The 24675-nt window shown below is 33.7% G+C and overlaps 1 protein-coding gene across 10 annotated transcripts in view; it reads left to right on the top strand.

Annotated features, from left to right (window-relative positions):
• Positions 1-24675, top strand: part of DMD (dystrophin) — a 1245415-nt gene that overhangs the window by 646511 nt on the left and 574229 nt on the right. For all 10 annotated transcript variants that reach the window (XM_082770266.1, XM_082770264.1, XM_082770258.1 and 7 more), the window contains one exon: positions 3474-3624. In XM_082770266.1, coding sequence (XP_082626392.1) covers positions 3474-3624 — 151 coding nt within the window. The remainder of the gene's footprint in view (positions 1-3473; positions 3625-24675) is intronic.

Raw genomic sequence — 24675 nt, 5'->3', positions numbered from 1 at the left:
GGGTAGAGATGCCTCCCACTCAACCAGGTTGTCCAGGGCCTCAACCTGGCCTTGAACGCCTCCACAGATGGGGCATCCAGAGCTTCTCTGGGCAACCTATTCTGCCTCACCACCCTCTGAGTGAACAATTTCCTCCTAATCTCTAATCTAAATCTCCTCTCTTTTAGTTTAAAACCATTCCCCTGTGTCCTACCATCTGCCTGAGCAAAAAGTTGCACTCCATCTTCTTCTAAGCCTCCTTTAAGCACTGAAAAGCTGCAATGAGGTCTCCCAGGAGCCTTCTCCAGGCTGAACATCCCTAACATCTCTGCCTTTTTTCATTGGCAAGGTGCTTCAGCCCTCTGATCATCTCCATGGCACTCCTCTGGACCTGCTCTAACAGCCCCACATCTTTCTTGTGCTGAGGGCTCCAGACCTGGATGCAATACTCCAAGTGGGGCCTCACAAGAACAGAGCAGACTGGGGCGATTACCTCCCTCAACCTGCTGGCCACTCCTCTGTTGATGCAGATAAGGCTGCAATTGGCCTTCTAGGATGCAAGCATACACTGCTGGCTCGTGTCAAGCTTTTTGTCCAGCAGAACTCCCAAGCCTTTCTCTGCAGGGCTGCTCTCAGTGAGTTCTGCTTCCAATCTGTACTCATATCTGGGATTGACCTGACCCAGGTGCAGCACCTTGCACTTAGTCTTGTTGAAACCTCATTAGGTTCACATGGGCCCACTTCTCCAGCCTGTCCAGGTCCCTTTGGATGGCATCTCTTCCTTCTGTTGTATTGACTGCACTACTCAGCTTGGGGTCATCTGCAAACTTACGGAGGGTGCACTTGATCCCGTTGTCTATTTCATTGATAAAGATATTAAACAGCACTGAGGGACTCCACTTGTCACCAGCCTCCCCTGGACATAGAGCCATTGACTGCAACTCTCTGAGTACATCTTTCAAGCCAATTCCTTATCCACTGACATGTGCCTTGACATGGCTTCCAGGAGGATCTTTTCCATGATCTTCCCAGGCAGAGAAAGTGAAGTTCACTGGTCTATAGTTCCCCGGGTCTTCCTTTCTACCCTTTTTAAAAATGGGAGTGATGTTTTCCTTTTACCAGTCACCAGGGATTTCACCTGACTGCCATGACTTTTAAAACCTGATGGAGAAACACTTGGCACCTACATCAATCAGTTCTCTCAGGACCCTGGAATGCATAGCACCAAGCCCACCCCCCTTGTACCTGTTCAATTTCATCAGATGATCTCAAACCTGTTCTTTGCTTACAGTGGGAGGGACTTTGCTCCCCCAGCTGTTTCTCTGAGCATGAAGATGCTCTTCATGCTCAGAGAAACAAGAGATGTGGGAAGCCTGATTGGCAGTGAAGGCTGAGGCAAAGAAGTTGTTGAGTACCTCAGTCTTCTCCATGTCTGATATTACCAGATCTCCCTTCTTCTTATGAGAGGGGGAACACTCTCCTTGGCCATCTTATTACCAAACTGGCAGAGTACTTTTATCTCAACTACTTCCCATGGTTGTATGTTTGTTGTTTTGTTTAATAAAAAAAAAAATCTTCTTGTAGATTTTTAAGTGTGTATTTGCCTTATATTTTCCCTATCTTATAGTAAATATAAGAGGAAGTTCAAAGTCTCTGATTGCTGGTGCAACTCAGTTTAGCGTATTATTTATCAAAATTGGTTACTATGAGGAAAGTATATAGCCATACATAGATAGTTATGAAGTGATTAATGTTATTCATACTATATGGTATTACAGGTTTTTAAAATGTGAAAATGTAGTTGGGAGTATATAAACAAGAGAAAAAAAAAATCTGTTTTCTGTCTTCCTCTTCTCTCCTCCCCTCCCCCCCCAAAATCATCAGTACAATTGAAGATATCACCAGTGTTCCTTGTTAGTAACCTGTTTTTATATGGTGAGGTAAACTCTTAATGATTGTTTGAATATTACAGTTTATCCACACAGAACCAGATTACTTCCTGGAAAAATAATAGAGCATCTTTATTGTTATCCTTTAAGTACACACTAAAACCTATTATAATCTTACAAAGAAGGATTATTAAACTAAACAACAGTAGTATATTTAATGATGATCTGCTAACAAAGCATTCTAGCTAATCTCTGATTAGTGATCTTGTCAACAGGAATCCAAAATGTAGGATAACTGAATTCCTTAAACATTGGCCATCTTCAAAATAAATTCTGTTTTCATTTCATGTCTTTCATACTTGACAGGAGTCAACAGATCTTGAACCACAAGATTAATCAGTCACTCTGCACAAAAAAAGATTAGATTTACCAAAGTGCCAGAAGTGCGTACATGGTCTTGTGTGTAGTGGACTGTATACTGGTAGACATGGAAGTAATATTTTTCATACTAAGTTAATGTACAAAATTATATTTTAAATATCTTAATTTTTTTTCACTCATACATGTATTTCAGACATTTTTATTTTTGCATAACTATCTTTATCAAATACTCAAATTGAAATGAAACACATAAAACCATTAAAAAAAAAAAAGTGTTTAATAAAAGTAGGAGAATACTCCCTTTACACGCTAAAAGTGGAAAGTCTTTTGAAGGATGTTGCTTTTTCTTTGCAATAAAAACAGATGGACATTTGCATCCACTGGGGAGGCAGAAAAAATAAGTTTCTTTCCATAAAATTGGAGCAGAATTGTACTATATGCTTGGAATTATCTGGGGCATATAGATTCTATGGAATCTCTCACAAAAGCAGATTTCATAAATTATGTAGCCTTTTGCATCTGTATGCAATATTATAATATTATAAATCATATTTCTACAAAAGAAAAGTCCTTTAATCATAATAGGGTCATGGGACTATATTTTGTTAATAAGCATGTCAAGAATCTGCCTACTGATTTTCATTCTTTGTTTTATGGTATGGTGGGTCAGATGTGTCACAGATCTTTTAAATTATTTTCCCTTTGAAAAGGGATCTGAAAGTAGTTGTATTTTCACAACACAAAACCAGTATGTTAACCCACAGAGAATGTTTGCAGTGTTGGTAGCCACAGCAAGTTACTGAACTGTGTTGTGTTAGGAGCGTTTTAGCAGTACTAGTGTTTTCTTCATGCTAAGTATATGGGCATATACCCAGTTACACTGTGGTCTGTGTGTGTTAAACCTGTGATGTGAGTTAGAGTAGGTTTTAAAGCTGTTAATTGAAAACATGTTATGACCATGGAATTCATTTGAAACATCAAAAAACATTAAAAATGGATGATTGATTTTTGACACATATGTTTAGCAATATTTTCACTATTCAGAAGTACTACCATGTTTCTGTTTGATACAACTTTACAAATTTTTAATATGGAATGCCAACAACGTTGCACAAATTTAATCTGAGAAATCCAACTTTTTATTTTTTTTTATTTTTTCCCCTGTGGTAAATAAATAAAGTGTCAATAAATAGATAATTACTTCATCTCCTTTTATGCTTGTAGACGGTTTGACAAATCTTTCGAGAAGTGGCGACTTTTTCATTTTGACATGAAGAGCTTTAATCATTGGCTAACTGAAACCGAAGAGAAGCTGTCAAGAGCACAGATAGAGGCTGGAGACGTGGGTCATGTGAAAACCAACCAATTTCTCCAGGTATGATTTGATTAACTCATTTCCTGTTTTCCTGCAGTAATTAGAAGTTTGCTGGTCTGGATAGTCTGTATAGTTTTACAGTTCGTTTGAGGTAGATTTCTAGTGTAGAGTGTTTAGTGGCAATTATGGTAAGATATGGTAATATCTTAGTGGCAATTATGGTAAGATATGTTGTCCTTATTAAATATAGGATTACATGGTATATTGTAGTACTACCACAGTTACGGACTCAATTTGGTCTTTATTTAAAGTGCCCATTAATTTCCATTTTATGTTTATAACCAGCAAAAGTAACAGGCTTTATTTTTTAATTTTGTGGAAAAAATGTGATTAACCATTGAGTTGTACAAGAAATATTTCATGAACTAAGTCTTGCAAGTGCCTTGCTCATTTTACCTGCTTCATGTTTTAATCAAAGAACCTTAAGGATGCTTGTTGTCAAATGTGGTATGACAGAATAGCCACTTAGTGTATATGTGTCCAGTTCCAATTTGTATGCTTTTCATCTTACAAGCTCTTTGAGCAACATAAGGAAAATAGTAATTCTAGTTTCCTGGTAGTTTCTTTCATTTCTCTGTTGTATGATTGAAATGGTAATGGGTATGAAGAATTAATTCTAAACTGATATTTTGCAAGTTGATAGGTTCAGCTGAATAAAATGGCTTGACTAAACTCAGGTTTCATGTCATAAATTCTTACTTCTGCATAAGAAAAATCACTGTTAAACTGATCATTGTACATTTGAATTGCTGGATTGAATTATTGGATTTCAGGTTGAAAGAAATTAGGTCTGTCTAACATTAAAGGTACCGTTTTGGTCCTCAGGCTTTTACTAATCTATAGCCTGGAGTTAAAATAAACAAATAAATAAATAAAATTATGTATTTGGTATTTTAATATTAAAAGTTACCTTTTTTAAATTTAGGCTGCTATTTCTTGCCTGTAATACTGCTGAACCAAAAAGGAAAACAAATCAAAAAGTATAAAAATGATGTAACTGCTAAGTGATATATTGAGCTGAAGAAGCTAAAATAGTTCGTAAATATTTTTCTATGAATTACCATCACCACGTCGAACACCAAGATCTGGATGAAAAAAAGGAATAAAGATGCTTTCTAATGCATATATAAAAAGTAGCAGACATCATGTATTTTTCCAAACCACTGAAAATTTGGCTTTCTGTCTCGCAGTTTTAAGCATTTCTTTGAAAAGCGAATATACACTCTAGTACCTGTCTGGCAGACAGTAATATGGCAGTCCAAAGCCTCACCCTTTCTTCTGCTTGGCCTTGCCTGCTCAATCAGCCTTCTCTGCGCTATTCTAGTGTCCTCAAGCAGCTTCAAATGTATGTTCAGATCAGTGAAAAAAGTGTTTCTTCCTTCTTTGCTAACAGTATCTAAAATGATATTTTCTTTCTGTGAAGAGTTTGATCTTTGAGGGTTTCCAGACCAAGTTAATGTGTCATAGATGTTACAAATGTACTGTATGCATTAGAACATTTCACAGTCCCAACAGATTAGAGATGTTAGTCTTCTCACTGTTGAGGAGAAACTTCATACTAAAAGAACCTGAGGTAATGCCCTGCTATAAAGAGGCTTAGATTTTACTGTAGAACACGACTGCTTCTGTTCTACATTTCTCTTTAACATAGCCTCCTTCTCATGTAAGAAGTATGTTTCATATTTTATATTTAAAACATAAGAATAATGAAAACATCTGAACATAGAATCATCTAATGGTTTGAAAGGGGCCTTTAAAGATCATCTAGTTCAACTTGCCATTATAGGGACATCTTCCACTAGGCCAGATTGCCCAAAGCACCATCCAGCCTGGCCTTGAACGCTTGGCATGCACCATTTCTCTGGACAGCATGCTAGCAGAGTGGATTTCTACCAAAATTTTCTTTTTGCAGTCCATCAAGCATTCTCTTCCTTTTTCCTTGTGTTAGAAATCCCAGCATATTTCCAAAAAAAAAAAAAAATCATTTAATTCAATAAAACAGTAAAAACTACATTTCTGATGAAAATTCATGGAACTTGAAAATGTTCCAACTAACTTCAAGAACACAGACTAAATGTTATTCTACATTTATTTATGAAAGAATGTTTAGTCTGAAGCTCCATTTTCACAGTTTTCTTTATCGTCTCTTTATTTTCTTGGTTAGCAGAAAGAGTATGAAGCTTACACAGCATACACTGATAGTGCAATGCAGCAGGAAAGCCTCTTGTTTGAAACGTATTAGGCTTCTATGAGTCTGACAGGAGATACCATTAGAATTTCCATTAGGTTAAAAAGTTAAAACAGCTGTGTGTTCTGATTTACTAGATTAGCAACTTGTTTAATTGATAAGATCATGCTGCTCAGTGAACCATATTCAGAACTAACAGGATTTGTCTGAAAATTCTTTCACAACCAAGTGAATGGTCTTATACAGACTAAGAGGCTGTTTTAGGAAAAGAAATACACCAAATATTCAGATGTGTAGTCCTATCTCTAGACAGGGCTACTTTGGAAAAGTAAAGATGAGTATGTTCATTAATATGTTCATTTAATACATTGAGTCAAATGTTAATGTGAAATGAAACAGTCAACACTACGATTAGGTGATTATGTTAATATAGGTTAAGAGATAATTACATTCTTTCAGATGTCTTTTTTTTTGTTTCCTTTTTGCTACACAATGCAGTAGGATATTACACAACATTTATGCACATACTATATTGTAAACAAAGCCTAATAATAGAATTGTTTCATTTCAGGTCATGAATACTTGAATACTCTTATTTGAAAAAATTTTGTTAGGACTTCTTGAGAGCAGAACTGTGCTGTTGGAAAAAGAAATAACACATTTTATTTTTTAAGAAATTGTAATTGACTTTTATAATTAGAATACATAGGCTTTTAAGGGATTTTTTAACAGATAACATATCATATATTTTATTTGAAACTTATTGAACTCAGTCATTAAAGTAGTTTTTTTTTTTCTTTTTTTTTTTCTCTCTCATTAGTCTGGTTGAAAAGTTTTTCTGTCTCTTCACTCCTTAATTCACTGGGACTTCAACTTCAATCTCTTCCATTTGCACTTAGTTAATACACATTTTTTCTTTTGCCAATACTGAGATGTAGCTCAGTTTTATCTACTCCCTGATGTTTATTCCTTTCTGTTCTTATGGGCTTCAGTCAGGTCCTCTGTAGGACCTCATTTTGTAGTTTTCTAATCTGCTCTCATATTAATTCTTTAATTCCACACTTAAATCCTGTGTCTGTGTCTTGTTTCCTGTGCCTATGCCTCATTCTAAAACACAGTCTAAAACATTCTAAAAAGTTCTCAAAATAGCACAATGTTGTTCCAGCTGAGACATCATCCATACTGTCATTAAGGTAACTCAGGTGTTACACTTTACGGGCTGGATCTTACCAAGGCTGAATGTTCAAATATCATTTGCAATCATCTGTCTAAAAGTCAACATTTCAATTTTTTTTCTTGTGGTCTGCCTTTCAACCGCAATATATATTCCATTTAAAGTGAAAAAAATAAAATACAAGTTACATTGGAAATTGGTGCCAGTTTTATATGCGGGGAAGAGGCAAAGAATAATTACTATTGTGGTGTGTGTGTGTCTGTGTGAGGACATGGTGTTCAGGTACCATAGGTAAATGCTAAATTGACTGCTATACAAACACGAATTCTTCAAAAGTATCAGAACTAGACTGACATGATTCTGAATCATTGCCTGGAAATTTAAAATTAGTATCCTTATTTCAAAAATACACAACATCTAAAATATTTACTCCTTAAACTGGCATTAAGAATTGGTCAGCAGTCTATCTCTATTTAGTATCAACTTTGTAGTTGCAGGTTTAATTCTATTCTATTATTTTATCTGTTGTTTGGAATTTTATATGTGTTTTGTTTGGGTTTTTATTTTTAAATAGTAAAATAATTGGATCTGAATTGTGAAAAAATGTCTTGTGTTCATGATGTTCATCTATTGTGTTTGGTCAGGGATGGGCAAGGACTGGACTTTATAACTTCTTTTCTATAATTTAAATGCTTCAAAAATAATACCTTTCTATAATAATTTCTAAATTTTATACTTTCATTTACAGACATAAATATAAAGGAAATTATGTTTACATTTTATTTTATTTTATTTATTAAAACCAGTGAAATTTTGAAATTATCAGATGACAAGTTTATTAGTTATACTCTTCCTTCTGAGCATACTGTGCTTCTCTCTTAAATTGTTCATACATTGAATTTTTCAACATTTAAATTTTAGAGTACTTATCCAAGTCTGAAAAAGGCTTGTGAATGACTCATGCCTTCTTTAGACTTTCCTTCTACTGCAGTATAATGTCAGGAACTTCATGTTTTTGCTTTGCAGATGTTGTAAGGAAAAAAAAAATAGAGAATCCAGGCTTCTGTGCTGAAAGTCATGGTCATGCTAATAATTTTTCTCTTTTATATCTAAATTGGATTTTATGGATATTGATGAGTTAATAACCACTAAATTTAAACAGTTCTTTCTGGAATGCAGCACAAATAGAATTAGAGGATATAGGAGAAAACAAATGTTTTAGTGCTTCAGGCCACATATTCTCATACCACAAAAACACAGTGGTAAGAGGGTGGACAGCATGCTCTAAATTTTCCCAAATGTAAAGCTTGTGAAAATTAAACTATTTTATATAATGATTGCGGATTTCATCATTCACATTTTGTGTTTTAGACTTATTTCCCAACTGTGCTGATAATCCCCAATACTCCTTGTACCATTTGGGATCCATTGTGATCCAAATGGTTCATTTTTGTCCATTTAGATCAATTTTGTTCCATCTGGTTCAGTTTGGACTGTTGTCTTTTGTTATTTTTATTTTTTTCCCCCAGAGAAATTTAATCAATGAGAAATCAATCTAGTGTCTTTTTTTTTTTTCTTTCAGCAGAGTCTTTGATTAGAACAATGATATTGCAATGTCTTTCACATTGCAAGTTCATATATGGCACTATTATAGGAGCAATGTATTATTGGCTAATATTTCACTATTAACAAAAGCATCCAGGTGCCTTGAAAATAGATACAGGAGGTTTTGTTTGTTTGGTTTGGTTTGGTTTTGTGGTTGTTGCTGTTATTGTTTCTTAGTATAGTATTTGTTTGAAAGTGTATCCTGAATTAATAGTAAAAATATTTTCATGTTGTATTAACCTATAAGAAGCATTGTTTTGTAATTACATCAGACATTTAATTCTTCTCTACTGCACACTGTTGTAAATAATTATTCATTCCTAATTTACTGTATCCTACTAGACGACTTTAATGTAAATTTTTGCTACATGTAGTGGGACATTAAGATGTCCAAAGGCTATAAAATGGTTTGTTTCTGCCGACTCTTGTACCAGTAATTAAGAATTCATTGCTTATATTCAGATCTTATTGTAAATCTTGGCATTGTTTATTCAGATAACCAAGTTAATTCTCATGAGTAATTAATTAGGATGAATTTTTCAAGCATTTCCTTATGAAACTCTTTGAAATAACTGTTATTATAACTACTGTGCATAGACGCATAGTGATGTCTTTTTTTTTTTTTTTTTTTTTTTAACATAAATGCATAATCTTGTAATTTTCTTTGTCTAGAAGAAAACAATGTTCTTAGACAGGATACTGTCCTAGATTTCGTGGTACAGATTTTCTGGTACCTAATTGTGACTGCCTTGCTATTTGGGGGTTCATTTGAGAAGGTTAGAGTACTGGCATAGGGGGATCTGGAGGGACATCTGAGGTCTATACCCATTTCACAAATATTATTTAGAAGTGTATACAAGATAGAGGAAATGGAGAATGTGTTTTTTACATGCTAATGCATCTGGCTTAGTTTCAGGGCTATTTAGAATACTTATAGTCAGTGATGTGTGCAGATAATACAGTTTAGTTTAAAAAAAAAATGTTTTTGCCATGGTATGAATACAGTTAATCTGAACATGTCCTAGAAGTTTGAAAAATGAGTGACTGACTGAATGACTGCTTTGAAGGAGGATGATACTGGTTCTTTTACCTAACAAAATGTTTATGTTGATTGCTTCTTTCAAAAGTACTTCTCACATTGAATCTGCGATCCATATAGCATGTGGTTGAATCTGTGAGTATTGATGCATAGATGTAAAAGTAAGACCCGGCAATACAAACTTGTGAGACTTGATTTGTGTCAGTTAATGACTGGGCAGCCTGGGTATCTTCCTAGGTCTTCTGATGGGAGAGTTTAGCCATTAAAAATTGTTTGCGTGAAACAATCAGGGAAAGGTGAGACTCTTGGTAGAAAACATTCTATACAGATTAATTATATAAAGTCGTGCAAAAAGATTTTGCTGTGGCCCTTTTCATGGATACCTGTACTGATCTTATTTTGAATCTTTCATCACAACAGATTTTGCAAATTCTGATACGCTGATTTTCAAAACCATCTTATTTTAGTCTAAGGCCATAAAGATGTCATAGTAAGTGCACTGGTCAAAAAAACAAGATAAACTCACATTGCTTTAAACAAAGTAAACTGTTTAAAAACAAATAAACAACGAACCCTGCATTGTATAAGTCCTTAATGTTTATGCAAAGCAAGTAGCAAAGGATCAGCATCTGTCCTCAAATTGTCTAGAATATTAAGCTGTATTTATTCATCCTAATTTTGGAAGTCAATTTTTGTCAGGCTACGACAAATGATCTTTTGTCTTTTACACTTAGGTGTTTTCAGTTTTACAGTGAGTTCCTTTTCACTGAAAACCTTTATAGACACCTTTATGGAGATTTTTGTTTGGTTTGTTAGTTGGTTGGCTTTGTGGTTGTTTTTTTTTTTATTATTATTATTTTTATTTATTTATTTGATAGTATTTATTTATTTATTTATTTATTTTTGATGCAATGAGAGGAGTCAAGGGAGTTGGGTATGAGCTTCAGTAGTCATGGGAGAATTGAATAGTCACTGGAGAATGGAGTTTTTGACTAGATTGTTTTACTAGTTATTGATCATTCAGGATGATTTTGTGATTTCATTTATTTCTGTAAGGTGCTATGTTATATACATAGACAGAATGTAGCAGGTGTGGAAATATCAGTAAAACACTTTATTTGTTTAAATAAAATATTTACTTCTGCCCTACAGCAAACCTCCAACATACTCCTTTCCTACTAAGTATATGGAAGTAAGATTCATCTCACCAAAACAGATGCGAAGCAAACATCTATATTTGAGTTGGTGTTTTTCTCTACAGACAAAGAACAGAAATAGGCATTTCTAAGATGAAGGTCACATGACCTTTCTGAGATACACAAAATATTTGAAAGTGAACTGGCATTGGATACGTTAACTTCTACAGAAAAAAAAAAAAGTTCGTATTCTATTGGTAAATTTAATTTAGTGTGGGAACCTAAAATATTTAAGATTGAATGTACTTCAAGTGTGCTCCTTCCTTCCTTTTATGCATCTTCCAACAGCTTTTGAATATTCAAAATTTACAAGTGCTAGTGAACCAATGCTAGCTGGGATATATTATAAAGTAATGTATTTGTGCTGGAATAAATTTTCGTAATTGGGCTAGACATTTTGCCACAGTACAAAGATAAAATTCATTGAATGTTTCACTGCATGTAGTAGAAGAGAATAAAAATGTTTAACTGTATTTCCAGTTTGCTCTGTGAACACTAGAAGTATTGAAGCTAGAATTCATAGGCATTTGTGTCATGTAGTTATCTATAAGTTCCAGGTGAAATGTCCTAAATTGTGGGGGACCTTTATAAGGTATTTCTGTTTTGTGTGAATTCTCAGCTGTTTACTAAAGTTTACACACTGCACCTGTTCCCCTCTAAGCACCCAATAACATCTTTTTTTTGATTCTTCCCTGAAAAATGAATACACTACAAATATGCTGTGGCATCTCACCCAAAATCTTAGCTTGCATTAATTGAAAACAAGCAAACAAACCAATAAAAACTCACAATCAAACAAACAAAAATCCCAACAAGCTATTGAAACTTCAGATTTTTTTTAATCTGATTTTTCATAATGGAAATAATGAGACCATTATAGTAAGAAAAAAAAAGTCAAAGTTTTCTGCATTTGCAGAATATTTTCTAAGTTCAAACAATAATTGTGCTTTGATTCTGATGAAAAGGAGAAATAAATATGTTGTGCTTGCCTCACAGACTCAAGCTATTTTAAAGTTTACGTTCTAATTGAATGATTTAATGGAGTGTAATGAATGACGGAGTGTGGCAAATTCTAGTTTATGCATCAGTTGGAACAAGATTGTAATAGACTGCTGCACTCATCATCTGACTATGTTAAATTTGATATTTACATATCTCAAACCTTCAAAAATTTCAGAATAGTTTCTTGAGGGTTTTTTAATGAAGGACAAACCCTTACACGAAGTTAATCTAAATAGGACTCTGTCCCAACAGAAATGCTAGGAGAAGGGAAAGAAGAAATGGAAGAGAACATATTTAGAACAGCTTTTCCGATATGCGATGAGTATATTAGGCTATTTTCACATTATATGAGTTTTCTTACAATATCTGTTCGTAAGTGTACAATGAAAATCAGCTGTTATAAGTGAAGTTAAAATAATCAGAAAATGATTTGGTTCTGTAATAAAAATGCTTCTGTGCTCCTAAGATGAGGAGAGTGCTCTTAATGTTAATTTCCCATTAGTGTGGTAGAAACTGTAGCTATTATTCACCTGTGTTATGTAAGAAAGTTCAGACAAAATTTATTTTACTGAAAGCTGGCAATATAGGTGCTATTTTATATAAGCAAGTGATCAGTTTTATTTATTTATTTCTCATGATTTGTTGGCACCAGATAAGCTATGTTCTTTTGCCTTCCATAACAAGACAGGGCACTTCTGTGTTCCCTTTTAGTAGCTAGACTCTAAAAACATGTTAATGCCAGCTACTGTTTGGTTTTTTTTTGTTTGTTTGTTTTTTGTTTTTTGTTTTTTGTTTTTTGGTATTTCTTGAATCAGAGCTGTTGATAGCACTGTTGTGTTTTTATCAGACCGTAAAGACCTCAGGACAAGTAGTGTTTGTAACTGTACATTGGTGTAGTGGGTCCTTAGTTTTAGCTGGGCCCTCCTTCAAGAGCTCAGAGCTAAAATCATACTGGTTGTAATCATTGCATTTGAGATGAATACAGACGAGGGAATGTAGTAGTAGACTAAAAATATTTACTGTGATTACTTTTATTTTTATTTTTTTTCTTTTATCTTTATTTAACAACACTGTCAAAATTATATAATTCTATTGAAGTATACTGGACTATACTGGAAGTATACTGGACTATACTGGAAGTATACTCTAGCATCCTGGAGCCGTAGAATGTATTATTTAAACTCTGTTTTGGTTTTTGGAAGACACATTCTCATTTGTGATGACTGACAGCATAAACATATCTTTTTCTTGAGCATCTTTCGTTAGCCCTTACATTACTCCTGAGCATTTCAGGGTTTAGAAACAAAGAGGAACTCACACACCTGGGAAAGTTCCTTGCAATATTGTAACCTTAAGCCGCTTCAAATACAACCTGCTCTGGTACTTTCTAAATTTACTGTCACTATCCTATTTCATTACCTCTTTTGTAACTGTAATGCCTTCAGCGATGGCTGACTTATGATTCTCAAAACCTTTCTCCAACCCTGCCATAAGCAAGGGAAGCTATGTGGGAAGGTACTGGCATCTGAGTGTTCTGCAAGATGATGACAGGAGTGTTTTCATAAGTTTGAATAACACAATGACTTTGCCCAAATATGACATCAATAAAATTAGGATGATAAATTATCTCTGTGTTTGCTTGTTTTAAAATTGTATATGTTCTGGTTTCAGGTAGGAGAGAGTTAATTTTCTTCCTAGTAGCTGGTAGGGTGCTATGTTTTGGATTAGGATGAGAAGAGTGCTGATAACATGCTGATGTTTTACTTGTTGCAGAGCAGTGCTTACACCAAGCCAAGGACTTTTCAGTTCCTCGCTCTGTCCTGCCAGCAGGCAGACTAGGGGTGCAGCAAGAGCTGGGAGGGGACAGATTCAGAACAGCTGACCCAAACTGGCCAAACCCTCTGATTCCATACCCTCTGATGTCATGCTAAATAGATAGCGGTGGCTAGCCAGGATGGGGGGGCCAGCAGCTCCTTGGGGTCATCAGTCAGCAGGTGGGGAGCAATTGCATTGTGCATCATTTGTTTTGTACACATTATTAGTACTACTACTATTATTATTATTGTTATTTTCCTGTCTTGATAAACTGTCGTTATCTCAACTCATAGGCTTTACTTTCCCATTTCTCTCCCCCATCTCAGAGAGGGAGGGAGAAGGGTGAGTGAACAGCTGTGTGGTGTTTAGCTTCCAGATGGGTTAAACCACAACAATATATTTAAAAAAAAAAAAAAAAAAAAAAAAAAAAAAAAAAAAAAGTTGTAATGACCCAATCAGTACACACTTAGTTTTAAAAACGGAGAAGCAATCCGACACTTAATTCTGGTCATTTGATGCTCTTGCTAGAGGAAATAATGTTTTTGGAGCATGAAAACTTCAACAGTTTGCAAATACTAAATTATTAACCAGCAAGGATTAAATACAGGTAGTGTTTAATATATAGCCAAGACCTTATTCTGTTACTGATTTATTTATATCAAAACTCTGTGGATCTGTTGAAGTTATTACTGTAGCTTCTTTTATGATGGACAAGACTAATAAAAATGGGACTTACAGTGGTTTAATTTAAGTATTAAGAATGGTTAGGGGAATAAATATATCATCCTGATAATCATTTTAGTGTAAAAGTGAATAATATAAAAGTACATATACATGTACTTTATCTATTTGTTTCTCCAAAATCACCAAAAATCCATGAAAAAGTCAGTTCAGTGGAATATGTTGAATATTTCTTGTTAATAAATAGGTCTTTTTTGTTTAAACTGAAAGCTAATGTTATTTACCTGGCTATTTATACTTCAGATACAAATTTGAAATGCAGCTGGCACTATGTCTAGGTCACCGTGTTTTTCCATGATAGAATTCTAGTTTATTTTTAAAAGCTACAGAAAACAGTAGAACACCAGTTTTCTGTGGGTTTTTTATAAAACCATACTCACTGTTTGATTAAATTCATAAAGAAATGAGATGACTCATCAATACTGTTTAGTGTATAGCATCAATCCACATGTAATCTAAAAGCTGTATAGTACTCTTTGTGTTAAAACTATGTTGCAGGTAACTTTGCTTTCCTGGCTTTGTCCATCTTTTCTGACATCTTTTTTGTATTGTGGTGTAGAATTTCAGTGACACTTATATCACTTAAACACAGAGGAAGTTTCTTTATATGCCCTGTTTCCATATATGCCTTCAAAGGATTTTGTTAACACCTTTGTCTGTGTCACAATGAAAACTCCAGGCGTAACTGATTCTTTACCACTTTCCTCTGTCCACTTTTTCTCTTTTTATATCTTTTTCAGAATTGTTGTTTTCCATTATAAGTGTCCTTAAGGCTTTGAGGTTTGCATTCTTTATTCCTACATGTACTTTTTTTCATCGTATTGATGCATGTTCTGCTTGGTTTTCTCTTTGCAGATATGTATTTCTTTACCAGTGCTGGGTCCTCTGCATTATTCATCTGATTTTCAAATTCTGTAAGAGCTTTATTCTGAATTGGGCTGACTTGCTTGTTATTAGTAACAGTAGTAATTAAAAGAAGAATAGGTTTTTAAGAATTAAAAGAAAAAATAGATATTTTGTTTTAGTTATTAAAAGAAGAATAGGAGAGTTCTCTCAGGCTCCAACAGATTTCCTAAAAACCTTGGACACTAGTCAATATAAATGAAAGGTTTGCTTAGAAAAAAACATTTCTGTCGATATAAGTTTTAAGAAACTAAGGTGCTATATTTTAAGCATTAAGAATTCTGTATTAGCAAAATCAGAATCTCTGAATGCAAGCACTTCTGATACTGGATTATCAGACTGGACTGAGATTAAATTGTAAGAATGCTGTAAAAGAGTGGATAGGAACATTTCTGTTCCCTCACTTCTCGGAGAAGTTATTTTGAAGGTAAAATAGCCTCTTTGTCATATTTTCATTTGATAAATATAGAAGAATAAGTGGAATTAATTAAAAATAGGAAAGAAAGGAGGGCAACACTGACAACAACATATTTTGCTTGGTAAAAGTCATAGTCTTGTTTGTCTTGGGAAATTAAAGAACTAATCTGGTGATAATATTGAATATTTTTTACTGAGTTTGTTTGCTTCTTTTCAGATGATTGATTTCTATTGAGCTCTCAATAGACTTTATGCATTTTAAAGCCATAATGTTTTCAGGTAGCACACTTAGGGTAACCTTCAGAACATTTTCAGTATTTATGATAATAGTTTAAATGTATTACCTATCTTGAAAATGTTCTGCAAAGGAACATGTTCGTTTATGTGAAGATCTCAGAGAATGGTAATTACAGAGTGTTGTGAGGAATGGAATGAATACTAAATCTGGGAAGAATGCTAGATTTGAACAGAATTTTTTTTTTTAAATGAAATCTCTAAAAAAATGCATACATTTTATATTTTGGCAGATAGGTATATCTTTGGCAGATAGCAAGGATTTTTTTTTCTAAGATGCATTTTAAAATCAAAATGACCGTGATGCAAGAACTTACTGTGTCCTATCTTATTATGAACAATAGATCTGATGGATTTGTTCACAAGTGCAAATATGTAATTTGTTCTACTGTTTTATTTTGACACTAGTTTCTGTATAAGAAAAATAGACTAGAATTTGTTTAGAAATTTAGAATCCTAATTAAGCTTTTAATTTCATTAAATTCTTTCATTCAGGTCGTTGCATTATCTTTGTATTATTCATAATGTTATCAGGAGTACTTCAAGTAGTATATAATTGTTTTTCAGTTAATATCAGTAGTTTCTATGTAACATGGATTTGAAGTCTTCTGAAGTCTCTTCACATCAGAGACAGTTTATCACAATGACAGAAATCAATCATGTTAGCTGCGCTTGATTTTATAAAGACAGTACAAATTTGGAATCTGTACTAACAGGTAATGATTTTGAATGTTACTAGATTATGTATGATAGTTTCATAAGAATTAGTCACATTAAGCAAGTGATAATATAATATAAGAGTAGATGAAGTAATTTTCTGTCCAAAATTCACAACTGGAAAAAAAAAATCTAAAAATCAAAAAATTCAAACTTTAAAGCATCCAGATAAATATTTTAAGTGTAACTGTGAAACTTCCAATTTTGACTGCTCTTACTAAATATTTAAATTATTACAGTTAACTCAATCCCTGTTGAATCTATTGTTGTCATTGTTAGATGGATTGTTGGATTTGGTTTGTACACTACTGTGTAGTCCTTATGATCTTTGTTCATAAGTATCTATACTTTTTAATATCTCTTCAAGATCTTTAAGATTTTTCTGCGCTCTCTTATCCTCTGATATCTCGTAAGTATTCTCAGATAATAGGGTTGAAGAAACAATTTAGGATTTTTATGCAAGAGAATATAAAAGCAGTTTAAGTAGCAAGATAGAACAATCACGATATTAGGAACTGAGATAAACTTTGCTTGCCAGTGACTTGTATAATACAGATTTTAAGTTTCTGACAACAAAAGGCTGGAGCAAGTGATGCCATATACATTCAAACATATTCAGTCTTACGCAGCTGTGATTATATCAGTGAAAATTTCAGATCTCAGTTGTCTGACATGAAAGCATGTCATGATGGTTTCCACACATATATCTAATTATACACCTAACAGTTTTTGATCAATGACAGAACATGTCAAGTACTGAAAAGTTTAGCAAATAGTATCTAATGTGCATACTTCAGCGTGAAATGCATTCTGTCCAAGTTTGTGGTCTTAACACAGGTTGGGAACATTCCCTTTCTGAATGGAATTGTTTTTGAAGTACCTCTTCAGCAGTAAGTGTGATTTAAAACAAAATCATTCCCACTATATCATTGCCACTAAAGTAGTTCATAACAATGACCAGTGTCTTTCTGAGAGACAAACTTTTTCCCTCCATTCAGGATCTCCAATCCACTATGGTTGTCACTCCAACATATGCAATACTAGAATGAATCAGAAATCATCTGCCCTACCTACTGAATATAAAAGCTGTCCAATCTTCATAACCAAAAAAAGTTTGGGAAAAGTCAAGGAGTGTAGAATATTGTCTCAAAGCCAATTATCCTGTTGTCCATAGTCAGCAGAACGCCTTAGATAGTTATAAGCAAGATCAAAAGCTTTTTCACTTAAGTCTTACCCCTTACCCCAAATTCCAAAAGGCGTACAGAGAGGTAAGATTAATCTCTCTTAACTGCACTTCATGCCATCTCAGATTATTTTTCATTGAAAAAATCTCAGCAGCCTGTTACATGGAGTGACATTGTGAACAGTATTTTGTCTGTTTTTGTCATTGTTTTCTGGGTAGCTATTCTGTTTAAATTGGTGCAGAGTAATGAAGTTAATAGTGGCTTCACTAATTTCTGTTGTAATTAAATAAACATACCAGTGCAGATCTGAGTCTGAAGCCATTGATAGAAAAGTAAGACTGCATCAGAGTTAAAATTACACTTTTCTCGAAATCCACAGAATAATGTGCAGAATAAAATTATTTCAAGTTCTGTAAGGGTATTTCCTAACAATATTGGATCACTGAAACATATTTAGAAGTTTTGAAACTATTTAGATGTTTTTTGAAACATATTTAGATGTTTTGAAACTATGCAACAATGTTATGATTTGAAAGCACAAACAGCTTTTCTCTGGAGTAAGACCAAGTTTAATGGAAAGCTGGGCAGCACCTTCAGTATCCCTTTTTTCTGCTAAAAGTTTTAATTAAACTACTGTAAACAAACAGACTTTTGTTAGCCCAGTGGGATGTGATACAAAATGGATCTTCAATTCAGCACCAGGTTATTGTGATTAAAAGTCCCTGTGAGGTTCATATTTCTTTTTTCGTAGCACAAACTGGACTCTGATCTGTTTATGACTCCTAGGAGAACAATATTGTAGTATAATTCTCACATATGAAAGTAACACTTTTTATACCTTGAATAAATCATTCTTTGAAGAAAGCTAACAAGGCTAGATTGGAAGAAAAAGCTGTGCAAGGTACGTAAGTGCGTATAGGAGACGTATTCAGATATGACTCGAAATCTCACAACAAACTTCAGAAAATGTGGTAGAACAGGTCAGAAATGAAGGCTAAGATTCAAAAAGATTATGATGATGATTTGGAAATAGTTTCTTAAAATATGCTATGTTTAAATGTTGCATTTTTTTTTTTCCTAGAATTTATCTATGTTTCAACATGCACATAAATGCCTAATTGATTTCTGAAAATTAGGACAACGCACCTTTGAAAGAGGGCCTAGGTATGCATGTTTTTTTTTTCCTCATAGCATCCTTGGAACTTGGTTTTTAGTTCCAGTTGCTGCAATGTGTCACCTACTTACTGCTTCAACTTCAGTTGCTGGATACCATATATGGTACACACCTCTATATGGTTATAGTAGAGTACCAAGTGAATGTTATTCTATATGCAGACAGTACATGTGGGCTCCTAGTGCTCTGATTTTTTTTTTTTTCCCTTCTGCTTAGGCCTTCTTTTATAAATTCTCTGGGAATTGGCTCATAAATGAGTGGTCAAGACATACCATTTCTATTTGGAAGAAATTTATCTAGGAATCTGATCTCCTCAATCTATCCTTCACAGGATGACCAGAGTTTTGAGAGACTTGGTCCTGTTTCCTACCCCTGGGCATGAAAGTATTTAAATGGTGTCAAGCAAGTCACCAAAAGTAAGGAAAAAATAAACTGTCATGTCTCCCTGCAATTCATCCATGTACTTCCATAAATTAGTGTTGCAGTCAGTTGTGTAGATGTGTTCCTCCTCAATTTAAGAATCACATGGCCTATGAAGAAAGTTTCCTAAGATAAAATGTAGGAGTTGGGGTTTATGATTTTGTTGTTTTGTTTGTTTGTTTTCTTGTTCGTACAAAAATATGAGGCTGTATCTATGGATCTTATTTTATTTTATGGAATATTAGTTGCTAGTTAAAGAGGAATGCTGAGACTATGCTGAGGCATGACAAAAGTAGTTTTAAATCTTCACACCTGATAAAAATGAGACTCAATGGAAAGGCAAACAGCTGATTTCACAATATATTAGTAGGAAAGAAAACAAAACAGTAAGAAAGAATACTGTAAGAAAACATACCTTTTTGAAAGTGGCCATTAGAGTAAGTGCATTGTTAGATTTGCCTTTTCATTTTATCTTTCTGTGTTCTCCTAGAAAAGATCTACTATGACTGCTATTTTGCTGTCTTAGAACAACGAAGTACCTGAAGCTTTGAAGAAAATAAGTAATGGATTTTTTTGGAAGGTGTATCATAAGGGATCTTTCTAAAAATTTCAGGAATTCCCCTAATTGCAGCAGACATATAAAAGAAATAATTCAGCAGTGATTTTAGGTCGAGAAAATTTGCCAGAAACCAGGAGTTTCTGACCTTTAAAAAAAAGTCACTGAGCACCACAGCAATCTAGAAATTAATTTTAATACCTGTTTTATAGAGCACCTCAAAAGTATGATTCAAAAAAAATGGTCATTGTCACTGGCCTTTGACGTCAGACCTAAAGCAATTACAACAGGTGTCATAAAGTTTTATGTTGTTTTATTTACAGAATAAATCAGTGGACCTGTGCATACAGAGTGAACAAGGATATATCTTTTCTAATTTATGCTGTAATAAAATTGCTTTGAAAAGTAAATTTAAGTTAAATAAAAATCAATGTTGAAATAAAAAAGCAGCAGTCCAAATACTAAGTGAGGGAAATCTGACCTATACCAACATAAAATATATATAACAAAATGGCAATCAGTGGCATTCACCATCAATTTTCATGCTGAGTCCTTTCACTACTATGAAGATCCCATAAAGTCAGAAAGTCAGTAGTCATCTACAGTAAACATTCAGTGGACAAAGACGTTTCCCTTTAATGTACCTGTCTTAATATTTTATATTAGTATTATACTAAGAAAAAAGTCTTTTAACTATGGTATTCTTCATTTTCTACTCACTCAGCATTGAAATACAATTCTGCCCCCAAAATAGTAGCTAGAACTTCTTTCTTATTGAAATAGTTTTTGTTTTTGTTTTTGGGGAGCATAAAGAGTAGATATAGCTGCTCACTCTGTAGATCATTTAATATTATGCAAGTAAATGCTTTATTGTACCACTTCCATTCCACTTATAATTAAGAAGAAAATGTTGTTCAGAAATGAACAACAGAAAGGAACAGAATGAGAACTATTGTTCATTTAGGAAAGTTAATAGCCACTTGTTCTTAAAATTACACCAGAAGCAAGAAGTCACTCTACTCTCATTGAATAATCTAGCAGAATTCTGAAACAAATTCATACATTGAAGGAAAAGATGCTAAGACAATTTCATACTAAATGACTTCTCACACCTAATCGTAAAGCTGTTATCCCTCCCTAATACTTATTCATATCTCATTCCCTTATAATAGGGATGTGGATGTGGGTTCTGCAGTTGAACCATTGCCCTTATATATTGATGTTTAAACTCAGTTATAAAATAATGAGACATATATTGTTCAACTTCTGAATCATTAAAAGCATGAATTGTGAGAAAGGTAACTATACCTTGACTGGAACAAATACAAGAAAGTTCATAAATAAAGGATATGAATGTTCGATTCTAGCAAAGACTCATTCATAAATATGTTGTATTTCTCTCTGCTTTTCCCAAGCACTACTATTTACACACATTTTATATACCCATGAAAGGAATTTCATACAAATTATCTAAAAGGTTGTCGTGGTTTAAACCGGTCGGGTTATCTGATTTATTCTACTTAGTCTCTACTACTGCAAAACTAGTATACATACTGAAGCTAGTTAAGCAGAAAGACTAAATACTTGGTTTGCATTAAATAACAAATAACACATTTGAATAAGAAACTAAACAGAATAGCTGGCTTAAAGCAGTGGCTCTGTCTTCTCAGTCACCAAAACAGGATTCATTTGGGAATGAATCCTTCCCCAACAGCATCTACTGGGAAAAGCAGATGCAGGCATCCATTTTATGCAATGTATTCACATCTTATTAACTCAGTGACAGTTAGATCAGAATTAGCTCCATACTTTTTAAGAAGCCAAAAACTACCAAACATTCATTTTGATCATCTTACTTATGTTTGCTATTTTTTTTTTTTTTTGCAATTTCAACCTACTTTAAACCTTAGCAAATTAGTATTTTCAAAATCTGACAGATATTTCTATGTTGAATGCACTACACAGTAACTAACACTCAGATATATCATTCAATACAGTTTAGAAGGAAAACTGTGAGTAATCTAAAGTCTGTGCCAAATATGCAACATGTATAGCCAAACTTCTTTCTTTAGTATAACTATAAAAGTCCTATTGTCCCAAGTCTAAAGCATAAATATAAAGCTCTGACCAAAGAGCCTTAGCAGATCTATTAAATATATAAAACATATAGAAGGTTTCAACCAGAAAATATTACAGTACTTTAATTAAGAGTGAGGCAGCTGTTTAAACTGGAGTATATGTTAACAACTGCATCTCTTAGATTGAATATCCTTCCTCCTTTCCCCTTATCACGTTAGAGAAATATAACCAGAGAATTTATTTCAGAACAATGGGGGAAAAAAAAAAAGAATGTCTGTTTCCTTGTCCTAAAGTTTGATTTCAGTAAAACATTCACTAGGACTGACCCAGTCACGATTACTGGGAAGCCTATTCTACTGAAAGCAAAGGTAAGTATTACAGAAAGGGATGATATGACAAGAGAAATCAGGTTTCAGTCTCATCTACTGCAAACAAAAGCATTTAGTATTGGAATATGGAGGAGGGGAGGGGAGGGGATAGGAGGGGAAGGGAGAAGAGAGGAAGGGAGAAGAGAGGAAGGGAGAGGGGATACTGGAATGCTTCTTTGCTTCTTGCATACCCCTTGCATGTTAATGTTGTCATAGCATAGTCTTGAGTGCTGTGCTTTGATCATCTATTGCACCTACAGTAAAGACCTCATGCAGAAAACTTATGAATCACTCATTTAAAGGGGATAGCTCCCACCAACCAGAAAAATAAAATATATTTGCTGAGAACTAAAAATAAAATCAAAATTTACCACTGGGCTTTTATATGCATACATAACTTTTGAAAATGTCTTATGCTATAGTGCGCTTTGCAATCATCACACTTGCTGGAGAGTAGGAAGTTAAAACTTAAATTCACTGTATCATGGTCACAATCATCTGTAAATACTCTTCAAAACAAACCTTCTAAGTAGTAGCCATTGATCTGACTATCACCTTTGCTGATAATTAGTATCCGTGTTTGTATCAAATCCAACATGCTTCAGGAACTGTATCAATCTTGACATTTATTTTGACTCTGTAAATAGGTGTCTAGTGACTAATGTTGTCTGTAAGGAATACAGAAATTTTCTTCTCTCCTTCTTAAGGACAATGGTATTACCATTTCCATCACTATAGGTCTATCCTAGGAGTCTGTTAGACAATATGATAATAACCAAGGCTGGGAGAGAAGAAAGGGGGAGGCAAGAGGGGAACATAATGATAATCATCCATCCTTTAAGCTTTAGAATTGACTGAGGATGTAGTGGTGTTGGTTTTACCTAAGACAGCAGGAGAACGGGAGACATTCCATGTCTCAGACATTGGAAAATTCAGTGTAAAATGGATTTGGAATACAATAAAATTAGCCCTCCCCTAATATTGAACCTATGACAGAATTAGAATAAAATAAAATAAAAAATCTGTGTCTTTTGAATCAGGTGGAAATATACTAGTTCTGTTATCTTATGGGATCTCACGTCACTTATTGGGTGAACTTCATACCTACTCTCACTCAAAAAATATGTCTGGTCGTGATGTTAGAAAAGGTCATGAACAGCAATGTCCATTTTAATATTATTTATTTTAGTCACTTTCACAAGTGAAAAACTATTGAAAAATGAAAAGTGTTTTTTTGTTTGTTTGTTTGTTTTTTTGTTTGTTTGTTTGTTTTGTTTTGTTTTTTTTTTCATTCATAGGAGATCCCAAGATATTTGGAATTCTTACAGCCATCCAGTTTCTTTTTTTCCTGTTTTGGTCTGTAACAAATTCTTAGTGTTTCTTTATGGACAGCACATGGAAAAATTTTAATCTAGTTCAGCTATTCTTTTTTAATTTTTATGATTTGCTCTACTGTGTTTTACTTCACTCTTCATAGGTTATTTTGAGGATTAAGGAATTGATGTTTCCATATTGCTTTCAAAATGCAAATACCATATTAGTTTTTATTCACCCTAATAAATTTATAGCTATGATGTCAGATTATTTTCTGACATTGAGGTATAAGCAATATGATGTCAAGTTTACATTTGACCTTGAAGATGCTCAGTGACTCTTCTGCAGCTTTTCTAAGATGGATAGAATGGATAAAATCGTCTATTATCTGCAACTGTATTATCTAGCCAAACTGTGGCAGTATTCTATCCTTATTATGATTTCTGTTCAAGTCTGTAACAATGAATTTATTTAATTGAGATGCTATCTATTTTTATTCACTGATACAATACATGAGTTAAGTTATATACATTTATATATGCATATTCTTTTTTAATCTAATTCCAAGCTTATACAAGTAATAAAGTCATACAAAGACAAAACAATTAGTTGATGTTTTTTATTTGTTTTAATAAAATGTTGGATTTATTTCCCACCGTCATCCCCCACCCCACCACCCCCTAAAAAAAAAAAAAAAAGAAAAAAGAAAATTGGCTGATGCTTATTTCATCAAAAGGAGGCATTGAAAATTCCAAATACAGAAACTGATAGGCTATTATGGCACTATAAGAAATCTATATTGAATAACTGTAGACACATAACAGAAGTGGTTGTTTGTTTGTTTTTTGTTTGTTTTGTTTTTGTT

The sequence above is a fragment of the Aythya marila genome, assembly GCF_965140915.1.
Source record: "Aythya marila genome assembly, chromosome: 1".
Lineage (NCBI taxonomy): Eukaryota > Metazoa > Chordata > Aves > Anseriformes > Anatidae > Aythya > Aythya marila.
Note: the sequence above shows the minus strand (reverse complement) of the source record. Positions and strands in the feature narration are given on the sequence as shown.